The sequence below is a fragment of the Dendrobates tinctorius genome, unplaced genomic scaffold (assembly GCF_039654945.1).
Source record: "Dendrobates tinctorius isolate UK_male_01 unplaced genomic scaffold, ASM3965494v1 ptg000103l, whole genome shotgun sequence".
NCBI classification, from domain to species: domain Eukaryota; kingdom Metazoa; phylum Chordata; class Amphibia; order Anura; family Dendrobatidae; genus Dendrobates; species Dendrobates tinctorius.
In genome coordinates, this window is record NW_027361771.1 from 22,731,839 (window position 1) to 22,743,937 (window position 12,099).

At 48.8% G+C, this 12,099-nt stretch overlaps 1 protein-coding gene across 4 annotated transcripts in view; it reads left to right on the plus strand.

The window, feature by feature from the left end:
• UTP18 (UTP18 small subunit processome component) overlaps nt 1–12,099 on the plus strand; it is a 66,219-nt gene that overhangs the window by 17,706 nt on the left and 36,414 nt on the right. For all 4 annotated transcript variants that reach the window (XM_073588161.1, XM_073588163.1, XM_073588160.1 and 1 more), the window contains exon 3: nt 851–972. In XM_073588161.1, coding sequence (XP_073444262.1) covers nt 851–972 — 122 coding nt within the window. The remainder of the gene's footprint in view (nt 1–850; nt 973–12,099) is intronic.

The window sequence follows — 12,099 nt, forward strand, 5'->3', positions numbered from 1 at the left end:
CGAGTCAGAAGAACTATACTACATTTCTAATTGCAGGTATTTGCTAATATTATTATTACACCTACTACATATTGGGATAGGCTCTTGGCTCCAATGCCTGGAAATATGAACAGCAAGTCATTTTTACATTGAGGTGCATATGTCCATTCTTCTGAGTGTTTCCTGCTCCAAAATCTCCATAGACACAGTGGGAACATGCCCTTTAAAATGCCTTCACACAGTGCTTGTAGGAGAGCTACTGCTTTTTTTTTTTTTTTAACACAATTTTTCCTGCAAAACATGTGCTGCAGCCAGAGTTGATAAATGAGGAATGTGAAACTCAATACAGTGACTGATTCATCCCTTGTGATTTGTGTCACTTTTCTTATTTAGTCACCTTATATGCCTTGATGTTTTTTTTTTCCACCAAATTCTTCAAAAAGTTAACAAACTTGGCACAAAATAAAAAATGCTCATGGTTTTTTTGCAGCTTTTTTTAAGTAACATAAGTTACACATTTTTTTGAAAAGTCCAAAAAATACTCCAGAAACTGTACACCAGACAGAGAGCGGAGTGAGATGCGCAAATTAAAAAAAAAAAAACTATATTTGGGCAAAGTCATTAAAGGGAACCCGTAATGGGTCCTTTTGGTTTTTTAAACTGCTCCCAGTGTGTTAATGATGCAATGGACATCACTGACATTTTCTAAAAGAAAAGCTCCAGTATATGTGTAGAAGCACTTTTATATCATTAGTAGATTGTCAGTCATAGGGATGCACTATTGCAGTACTAGTTAGTTGGTACTAACGCCCATTTTGTATGTACCTGTCTTCTGCTTGTCTCACATTGCTGGGTGTTTTATGTCTTGCAGACCAGACCTTATCTCAGTGCAGATCTTCTAGAGAGTGACTCCGATGATGAAAGAGAAAAGGATGCTGATGTCCCCAGCAAGAAACCAGCTTGGGTTGATGAAGATGATGAGGCTGACGAAAGGTACGCTGGTAAAGTGGAATATGATCTTGTAATAACCCCTTGAAGACCAGGCACAAGTAATGTTTTTGCTTCTTTATATTTGTACCTGTTTTTTATTACTGTAGGATTTTGGTATCTGTCTGAATGGTAGCACATTGGCTTGTGTAGTTATATTACAGGGTAATTCACGTGCAACTTTACCTGGAAAAATGGCTGTAACTTCTGAAAGAGACAGTCGGCCATACTGAAATTTGGACTGTACAAGCATTGGTTCAGGAGTAGTGAGCGTGCAGTGAACTTCAGCTATGAGGAACATCCTCGCGCTGAGTGGTCTTGCCAACTTGTCGCCCCGCCAGTCGTCTGTAATATGCCTTGCTGCACATGTTTCTACGCATCAAGTAGTAGTAGTAGTTTGTGTGGTGGTTGCATTTTACTCCTGCCAAATTTCTTCTTCATTTGCTATTAATGTGCAGATAGTTTGGAGGTGCGCGTTTTCATTGTGAAAACTTATGGGAAAACTGGGTCTTTAAAGAAGTGAGTTTCTAAGTAAGTTTGGAGATCAAAATCTGGCGTCCAGAGTATTCTGTCATTGGTGAATATGCTAGAACATAGAAGACCATTACTGGATAGGCATGTGGAGGACGTACAATAATGTCTGTGGAAACCATTCAAGATGTGAAACAGCAACTTCTTGTATCTCCACATAAATCTTTGCACAGGCTTTCTCAGGAGACAGGCATGTTGTATTCCACATCTCAGAGTGAAAGGTCGTGTTCGCCTGTACAGAGTCACTATCATTCAGGAATTGAAAGGACCTGATCAAGAGAAAATAATTATGGAAGTTAATGCTGTTTTCTTTCCTTTGGAGCCATTAGACGGGTCGGGCGTACAAGAACGAGTCACAAACGTTACAGGCGCTGCGAGAGCATGCAATGAGAAATTCAGGCTATGACCCAAGAGGTCCTGCCGAATACATTTGAGTATGTGCAGATGTTCAGTATTAGGCAGCTCTTTGGATGCAGCACATGTCCACAGCGTCCAAAGCACTGCCGGCTTTTGAATGCAAGATAAATAGACATGCTGTGGTCTGGAAAGACGCGTCGCAGGTGTCAGAGCATGCATAGTGGACATGGGATTTCTTGAAATACCATCCACTATGCTGTAACATCTGTTCACTGCAGGTTTGACGCTGTGGATGTACGCAGCGTCCAACCGCCAGCGTTTAATGACCGTGGGAACATACCATCACACTATGGAACGTTCTTGGATGCGAACGGTGGTCATTTTCAAGATATGTCCAGTCCAAATTTCAGTACGATAGATCATCTTTTAGAATTTACAGCAATTTTTTCAGGTACAGTAGCGAGCGACTCACCGTGTACAAGACTTAAGGTATCTACGTAGGCCTTAATTATAATATCAATATGGCCAGACGGCTCTAGGATCCTTCATTGGATACCTTGCTGTCGGTCATTGAAAAGTTTGCTCAGAATTCATCACGTGGATCTACATGCTTGCCACAATGTCATTACTGTCCTCGGCTAATGACAAGGATACTTGTGACAGGTGCCGGACTTCAAGCTCCTTTGTTTTTGGCAATTATTTCAGTCTATGGGCCTCTTTCTAACTCCTGTATTTTGTCCATCGCGGTGCCATCCGCATGCACAGACAGCCCCCAATTTTGGCCTACGTGCCAGTACACACAAGCGATAAGTCACAGCATAAACTAGTCTAGTATGTGTGACAGATGAGAATGTACCTACATGCAGCTCCTGCACCCGTCTGCAATTCTGATAAGAACACGGATCTGCAGACCGAAACAGTCACATTTACAGTTTCCACACGTCACTAACCTGAACGTTTCTTTGGCCGTCTCAATCGTACCTCAAGGACGCAGTGTTTTTTTTCTCCTATTCCTCATTGGGGGACACTGACAGTGGGGTGTTATGCTGCTTGCCGCTAGAAGAACACTAAGTAAACCAGAAAAAAAGTTAACTCCTCCCCTGCAGTATACACCCTCTCGCTGGATGAGATATCTCCAGTTCATGCTTAGTGTCTGTAGGAGGCACTTGGGTCTGGTTTCAGACCCCACCGTTTTTATTTTATTTTTGATTTTTTTTCTGTAAATTTTTATTTTTTAATTAACAGAGAGAAGGGGGCGACAGTTCCTTTCTACGGCCCGCTCTCCCCCGAACCAACAGGCAAACACGCGGAGTATACCTCCCCGTACACTTTCCTGCGACGTTTGGGGCTGATTCCTCTGGCAATATTGGCGATGATCCTTACAACCGGAGTACCGGTAATCCACGGATATGAGGGCAGGCGCACGGAATGGAGAAGACTGGACAGCGCTTACGTAGGTCCTGAATCAGCCCCATAGCTCTCCATCCCCCTATCATAGGGAGGATCGATTGAGCATGGCCCTTTAAGAACTCCTCCAGCTCTGCTACATCAGCACAGGAGGATGAGAGCCTGTGTGGATGGCCGGACAGCGCTGAGCACTGGAGTTGAGGTATGGGGTCGGGTCCTGGCCACCGGGAGAAGCGCTGACGTAGCCCCCCCATCGCACCCCCTCCCCCCCCCTCGGCGCTACCGCGGGTAGCCCGAAAAATTTAGTTCTCGGCTTTTCCGGCAATTTCAATAGCGCCGCCCCGCCCACCGGCGCCTACCTCAGGTAGGCTCAAAAATTTCGCCCCCGGCTTTTCTGGCCTACCAGGCCGCAATTTGAATAGCGCCGCCCGCGCTATTATTGCCGCCCCCTCACCTTGGCGCCTCTCATCCCTGACGAGACGTGCAATTCTAATCTCGGGGGCCATGTCTTTTTACCTCAGCCTGCTCTGGACACGAGCTGTGAGGCGAGTATTCTGCCGGATACCATGTGACACCGCAGGGACACCGCTATTCCTCCCGGGGGACACAGCATAGGAACGGGTAAGCTGTGTCTGCCCTCAGAATAAAGCTTAACCCCTTCCTGGCACATTCCCTGCAGCTGACTCTGCCGTTAACCCTTTCAGGAGCGCTATGTCTCAATATAAGGAGGCTAAACGGGCTGCTAAAAAGCACACTGCATTTTTTACTCTGTGTACCACTTGCAAGTCTGCCTTACCCAGTGCACAGACTAATCCGTTATGGACGGACTGCGACCCAGCGTGCGCCCTGACCTGCGCTCATTTGCCCCTCGCTGCTGCTGACGGGCCTCCTGCGTTTAGTACCCCCTGAGTGGGCTGCGTCCCTGTCACGGTCGGTGGAGTCTCTGACCCAGGCTATATTCTCCCTCCGGGAGCACTCATTAAGCCAGAAGGAGTCCTTTCCCACCGAGGAAGGCTCTGGCGTTGGCCGGGAACCGTCCACCAGCAGGGGCCGTACTTGTTCAAGGGATGGTCAGGTCTCTAGAAAGCAGACCCATGACGCGGCCCCTAGTTCCGTTCGTGCCTTTGCATCTGCGCATCCTGTCTCTCGCTCTCCCTCTCCTGGAGTTCTCAGCGAGCACGACTCTGAATTCTAATCTGACACGTCAGCCCCTCAGAATCCCCCAACTGATCGAGAGTCGCTTGATTCTCTTATATAATCAGTCAACAGGATTCTGAAGTTCTACAATCCACGAAAAAAGAGGAAGTATGAATAACACTGTAGAAGAACATGCAGTAAGCTAAAAACAGCGTTTATTTAAGTCATATAAAATACATACTCATTGTATGGATCACAAAAGGTATACATAGATACAATGTGCACAATGGAGCCACCAGCAGAGGTCTCACATAAGAAAAAGTATAGGGGAAATGTTACTACCGTATGATTTTATTTAGGTGCACTGAATGATTATCTGAAAAACAATACTGACAGTATATAATGTATAGTTACATCAATGCACCCCTCTTAAATATGTAAATACTGAACAAAATCCCCAATAGCATAATTTATCATGTGATATAAGATGATTAAAAAAGGATGAGCGGTCAGGTAACATATGCAGATAATAAACCACCAGCTAAATCCTCCCAAACTAGCTAGTGCATGGCATAACTAAAGAAGGCTGACAATATGTAAGAGAATTGTATGTCCATTTTCACCAAAAAAGTGCTAAGTGCAAAATGCAATGAGGTAAAGGTATTGTGTAGCCTAGTGGCAATGCATAGAAGAACAATCACAAGATCAGAAAGCCTCCTACCATGGGAAGAACATATCGCTATGTGCAAAAGTGCAAATGCACAACTAAAATAATTAAATATGCATAGCTGCTCAATGTGAATACCTGACCTGTAGGTGGCAGCCGTTCCCCGACGCACGTTTCGCGTGAGCGTCTTCAATACCCCCTATTGAAGCTCACGCGAAACGCGCGTCGGGGAACGGCTGCCACCTACAGGTCAGGTATTCACATTGAGCTGCTATGCATATTTAATTATTTTAGTTGTGCATTTGCACTTTTCCACATAGCGATATGTTCTTCCCATGGTAGGAGGCTTTCTGATCTTGTGATTGGTCTTCCATGCATTGCCACTAGGCTACACAATACCTTTACCTCATTGCATTTTGCACTTAGCACTTTTTTGGTGAAAATGGACATACAATTCTCTTACATATTGTCAGCCTTCTTTAGTTATGCCATGCACTAGCTAGTTTGGGAGGATTTAGCTGGTGGTTTATTATCTGCATATGTTACCTGACAGCTCATCCTTTTTTAATCATCTCATATCACATGATAAATTATGCTATTGGGGATTTTGTTCAGTATTTACATATTTAAGAGGGGTGCATTGATGTAACTATACATTATATACTGTCAGTATTGTTTTTCAGATAATCATTCAGTGCACCTAAATAAAATCATACGGTAGTAACATTTCCCCTATACTTTTTCTTATGTGAGACCTCTGCTGGTGGCTCCATTGTGCGCATTGTATCTATGTATACCTTTTGTGATCCATACAATGAGTATGTATTTTATATGACTTAAATAAACGCTGTTTTTAGCTTACTGCATGTTCTTCTACAGTGTTATTCATACTTCCTCTTTTTTCGTGGATTGTAGTATATATTATAGGAAGCTTTACATAGGCCTTGTTATTTAAGAAAAGGATTCTGAAGTTGTTTGAGGATAATGTTCCCGCTCCTGCACATCCTATCTCACTTAAGAAAACCAAGCGTGTGCGCAGGTTATTTACCAACCATCCGGACATTAAAGAAATTGTCCAGAAACATAGGGATGGTCAGAATAAGCGGTTCACAGGGCAAAAGTCTACTCAGGCTAAATACCCTTTTGATCCAGACCTAATGAAGGATTGGTTACAGTCCCCTCCGGTGGACCCGCCTGTATCGCGTCTTGATTCAAAAACGCTTCTATCCGTTTCTGAGGGTTCCTCAATCAGAAACCCCTCCGATAGTCAGATTGACTACCTTGCTCTTTCAGTTTTTGAGGCTTCAGGAGCAGCGCTTTTTCCATCTTTCGCAGCAATTTGGGTCACTAAAGCAATGGCCGCTTGGGCAGAAGTCTTGATAGAATCTATGATTCTATGATTCTAAGTCTTGATTACTTCCAGGGCACCAATCTTCCTCCAGAGGCAACCACGGTCGCCAGGCAGATAGTTCACGCAGCGGACTTTGTAGTGGACGCCTCTTTTGATGCCGCCAATTGCGCTGCTCAAACTGCCGCTAATTCGATCTCCATTAGAAGAGCCCTATGGCTCCGCGACTGGCGGCCGGATGCCACATCTAAAAGATCGTTGTCTTCTCTCCCCTTTCAAACAGGTTGTCTTTTTGGAGAGAAACTGGATCAGCTCATTTCTGATGCTACCGGGGGGAAAAAGTAAATTCCTTCCTCAACAAAAAGCTGTTCGGCCGTTTCGCAACCAACAGCCGACGCGATTTCGATCTTTTCGCAACAACTCCGGTTGCTGCTCCTCTACCTTCTCTTCCGAGTCACGTCAGTCCCCGCGCGGAGACAGAGGCTCCCAGGTCTCATACAGACCTAACCTCTCTTGGAAACCCAGGCCTAGGGCTTCTGGATCCAGGGGAGCCAGATCTTATAGATCTACCCAATGACTTGTTGCGGTAACCGGCGGACGCCAACAGAGTAGGCGGTCGCCTACTTTCCTTCAGCCACACCTGGCTCGCGGTCGTCCACGACAAGTGGGTCAGGGAGCTGGTGTCTTCCTGATACAAGAGAATTTTCTTCTTCCCCTCCAACTCGCTCTTTCCTTTCCTCTTCCCCCAAGGGAAAGACGAGCCTTCCTACGGGCTGTTCAGGCTCTCTTAAGGGACGGAGTCATCATTCCGGCCCCTCATCATGAAAGGTTCAGAGGATTTTATTCAAACCTTTTTGTGGTTCCAAAGAAGGACGGGATGATGCGACCCATTCTGCATCTCAAACTGTTAAATCAGTTTGTCACAGTACGGCGATTCCGAATGGAATCTCTCCAATCGGTTGTCTCTTCCATGGAAAAAGGAGAGTTCCTAGCATCCATCGACATCAAGGACGCTTACCTTCACATTCCTATCTGCCCATCTCACCAGCAGTTCCTGTGTTTTGCAGTTCACGAGGAACACTTCCAGTTCGTTGCCTTGCCCTTCGGACTCACCACTGCCCCCAGGGTCTTTACCAAAGTCATGGTGGCTGTCATGGCCATTCTCCACTCTCGGGGAGTAGTGGTGTTACCGTATCTGGACGAACTGCTCATCAAGGATCCGTCCCTTCCAGCCTGCGAGGAATCTGTGGAGATAACAGTAAATACACTTTCACACCTGGGGTGGAAGATAAACTTTGCAACGTCTTCCCCAAAACCGGCTCAGCAGATTTCCTTTTTAGGAATGATCTTGGACACTTCCCGCGGGTTGGTCATTTTCCCCTCCAGAAAAGACGCAAGCCTTACAACAAGCAGTGCGGACTCTTTCCCGTCCAGATTCTCACTTCATTCGTTTCAGCATGAGAGTTCTCGGAAAGATGGTGGCTGCGATGGAAGCAGTTCCATTTGCACAGTTCCATCTTCGTCCCTTACAACATGCCTTGCTGTTAGCTTGGGACAAGAACCCGTTCTTCCTGGACCACCGGATCCTTCTGTCCCTGCAAGTCAGGCAAGCCCTCAGGTGGTGGACACTGAGGTCCTCCCTGAATCAAGGGAGGTCTTTTCTCCCAGTAAGATGGTTGGTAGTAACCACCGACGCAAGTTTTCTCTGCTGGGGTGCTGTCTTTCGTCACCACAAGGCACAGGGTCGTTGGTCGACCTGAGAGTCACGTCTCCCCATCAACATTTTGGAGATACGAGCGATCAGATTTGCTCTACGGAGTTTCCACCATCTCCTCGCAGGTCACCCCATCAGGATCCAATCCGACAATGCCACGGCTGTAGCGTATATCAACCGCCAGGGAGGTACCCGGAGCAGGATGGCCATGCACGAAGTGAGTCACATCCTCCATTGGGCCGAGACCAACCATTTGCCCATCTCAGCAATTCACATCCCGGCTGTAGAAAATTGGGCGGCATATTTTTTCAGTCACCAAGGCATTGCCTCGGGAGAGTGGTCTCTTCATCCGGAAGTCTTTCGGCAGATTTGTCATCGTTGGGGGACTCCGGATGTGGACCTCATGGCCTCCAGACTAAACAACAAGGTGTCTCGGTTCATTGCCCAATCGCGCGATCCATGCGCCATCGGAGCGGACGCCCTAGTTCTGCCATGGCATCGGTTCCGGCTCCCGTACATCTTTCCCCCCTCTTCCCTTGCTTTCGAGGGTCATCAAGAAGATCAGCGCGGAGGGTGTACCAGTGATCCTAGTCGTGCCAGATTGGCCGAGCATGGTATGCAAAACTAATACAACTAGTCACCGACGTCCCCTGGCGACTTCCAGATCGCATGGATCTGCTCTCACAGGGCCCGATTTACCAGCAGAACTCCTGGGCCCTGTCTTTGACGGCGTGGCCCTTGAATCCTGGATGTTAGCACAGGCTGGGTTCTCTCTCAATGTGATTTCTACCATGATTAGTGCTAGGAAGCCTGTATCCAGGCGTATCTATTACCGCACCTGGAAAATCTTCTTTTCATGGTGCAAGGATCATGGTCGTTCCCCTCTGGTGTTCTCCATTCCGGCCATATTGGAGTTCCTTCAATCCGGATTAAAATCAGGCCTCGCGCTTAGCTCGCTCAAGGGCCAAATTTCGGCCTTGTCAGTGCTTTTCCAACGCAAGATTGCCACAAAACTTCAGGTCAAGACGTTTATTCAAGGAGTGTCCCATGTGACGCCTCCTTATAAAAGGCCATTGGAATCATGGGACCTTAATCTGGTTCTCGGGGCCTTACAGGAGGCTCCTTTTCGAACCGCTGCAGGACGTGTCATTGACCGTCCTCTCTTGGAAAGTGGTCTTTCTAGTGGCAATTACGTCAATTAGACGAGTTTCGGAATTGGCAGCCCTGTCCTGCCGTTCTCCGTTCCTGAATTTTCATCAGGACAAGGTAGTTCTCAGGACGTCCCCGTCCTTCCTGCCCAATGTCGTCTCTTCTTTCCATCTCAATGAGGAATTTGTTTTGCCTTCCTTTTGTCCGGTGCCTGTCCATCGCATTGATAAAGCCCTCCACACCCTGGATGTGGTTAGGGCACTGAGACTGTACATCTCGTGGACGGCTCCCTTCCTCAAGTCAGATGCCCTGTTCATACTTCCAGAGGGGCATAGGAAGGGCCTAGCCGCTTCAAAAGCAGCGTTAGCCAGGTGGATTCGCTCAGCGACTCAGGAATTCTACCGTGTCAGGAATGCGTCTGTCCAAGTGGGGATTAAGGCGCACTCTACCCGGTCAGTGGGCGCCTCTTGGGCCATTCGGCACCAGGCCTCGGCAGAACGGATCTGCAAGGTTGCGACTTGGTCCAGTCTGCATACCTTTACAAAACATTACCAAATTCATTCTCTGGCCTCTGCAGATTTAGGTCTCGGCAGACGCATCCTGCAATCGGCAGTACCACAGTGTTGACTCAGTGGTACATGGGGTATTAGCAGATGTATGCTCCCCACCCATTGACTGCTTTAGGACGTCCCACTGTCTATGTCCCCCAATGAGGCGTAGGAGAAATAGGGATTTCTGTGTACTCACCGTAAAATCCTTTTCCCCGAGCCATTCATTGGGGGACACAGCACCCGCCCTGTTTAGCCTACTGGCTCATTTGTAGCATTCTTAGGATTTGACATAGTTATGGTTATTGTTGACTGTTTAAGCTTCTACTGCTTTTTTCACTGAACTGGAGATATCTCATCCAGCGAGAGGGTGTTTACTGCAGGGGAGGAGTTAACCAGAAAAAAAATTAACTCAGTGTGCTCCTAGTGGCAAGCAGCATAACACCCCACTGTCTGTGTCCCCCAATGAATGGCTTGGAGAAAAGGATTTTATGGTGAGTACACAAAATCCCTATTTCTCCTTCGTCTCATTGGGGGACACAGGTACTGTGGGTTATGCTACTGCAGCCTGGAGGCTGACACTAAGTGAAAAAAAGAGGTTAGCTCCTCCTCCACCGTATACACCCTCGCCCCGATTGCGGGCGAAAACCAGTTTTTGCTTAGTGTCTGTTGGAGGCACATGTCGGTCTGTCTCAAGACTGATTTTTTTTTTTTTTTTTTTTTCCTTCCCCATGAAGATAAGACAGGGGCGACGGACCCTATTGAAAGGGTCCGATCTCCCTAAACCAACAACGGGCGAGCACGTGCAAGTGTCCCTCCATGTATCCTCTCCCGCACCGTGGGACGTGATGCCGGGCTTAGTCCTGTCCACCCCAGGGTATTGAAACCCGGGGCTGCACAGAGGCACAAGCGTAGTCCGCGCAGCCCAGCTGCCCCACCAATGCTAAGGACTGCTGGGGGCAGGGTGGCGTACGGTCCCTCTCCTCACCCCTGCAGGGGGTTAGATGGAGCTAGAGTTCCTGCACCGTCCTGGTCGTTTAGGGCCCCCCTCCCCTCTACCTGAGGAATGATAACCAGGGAGGACTCCTGTGGCGTCCAGGGATCCGGTTCCGGAGCATTTCGGGAGGTCCGACGGTTTCGCCCGCCCCCAGGGTGGATGGAGGAATAAATCGAGGCCCCGGCTTCAGCCAGCACTAATCCTCGGCCCCCGCAAAGCGTCACGGTGGCCCCGCCCCCCGTAGCCTGGGCGGGCGCCTGAAGAAATTTAGGCACCGGCTTTAGGTCGGAACTAGGCCGCAAAGAAAGGACCGCCCCCAGGATCCTTCTTTTTCTTCCGGGGGCCAGCCTGCAGTACTGGCGCGCAGATTAAAGCGGCGCCTCGCACGCTGAGGACACAGGACTGGGGTAAGTGCTGCCCCCCAACCCCACGGACAGGCTGCACGATCAGGAACAAAGAGCGCCCTCCCCCGGCAGTTTGTTTTTGTCAGCACGGACACCTGACAGGTACAGCATGTCAGGAAAATCTAAGACGCATACGTTCCTTTACAATGCATGCATCTCCTGTCGGTCGGCTTTTCCGCGGGCACAGACCAAACTGGTATGCAAAGCCTGCGAGTCCGAACGCGCTCAGGAGCCCTCCCCTGCTACAGAGCCCAGTGTAACAGGCCCCCGGAATGGGCGTTATCACTGGCGCAATCTATGGCGTCACTTACGAGAGCAATCGAGTCCCTTCGAGCCGCAGATAGGGGCAGGGACAGTGGCTCTCCTGTCTTAGAGGGGTCCTCTACCTCACACGAGCCTCCGACCTGCAGGGGCCGCTCTCACTCCAGGCAGACCCGGGGGAAACAAACCCACACGGCGTCTCCCGGTCCATCCGGTGCCTCGGCATCCGTGAGCTCGGCTTCTCGCTCCCCGTCGCCAGCAGTCGATGGCGAACAAGGCTTGGACTTCGACTCGGATATGCCCCTGGACCTAGATACGCCAGGTGGTCAGGAAACGGTTGACAGACTCATAGAAGCCGTCAACCAGACTCTGGGGATTGAGGATGATTCCACTCTGGCTGCGGGCCATAAGGTGTCATTTAAATGTGTCAAGCGTCCTTTTCGGCTGGGGAGCGGTTTTCCGCCACCACACGACCCAGGGACGGTGGTCGCCGCAGGAGGCAGCCCTCCCGATCAACTTCTTGGAGATACTCGATTCCATCACCTTCTAGCAGGCCGCCCCGTCCGGATTCAGTCGGACAACGCCACGGTGGTGGCTTACATAAATCTCCAGG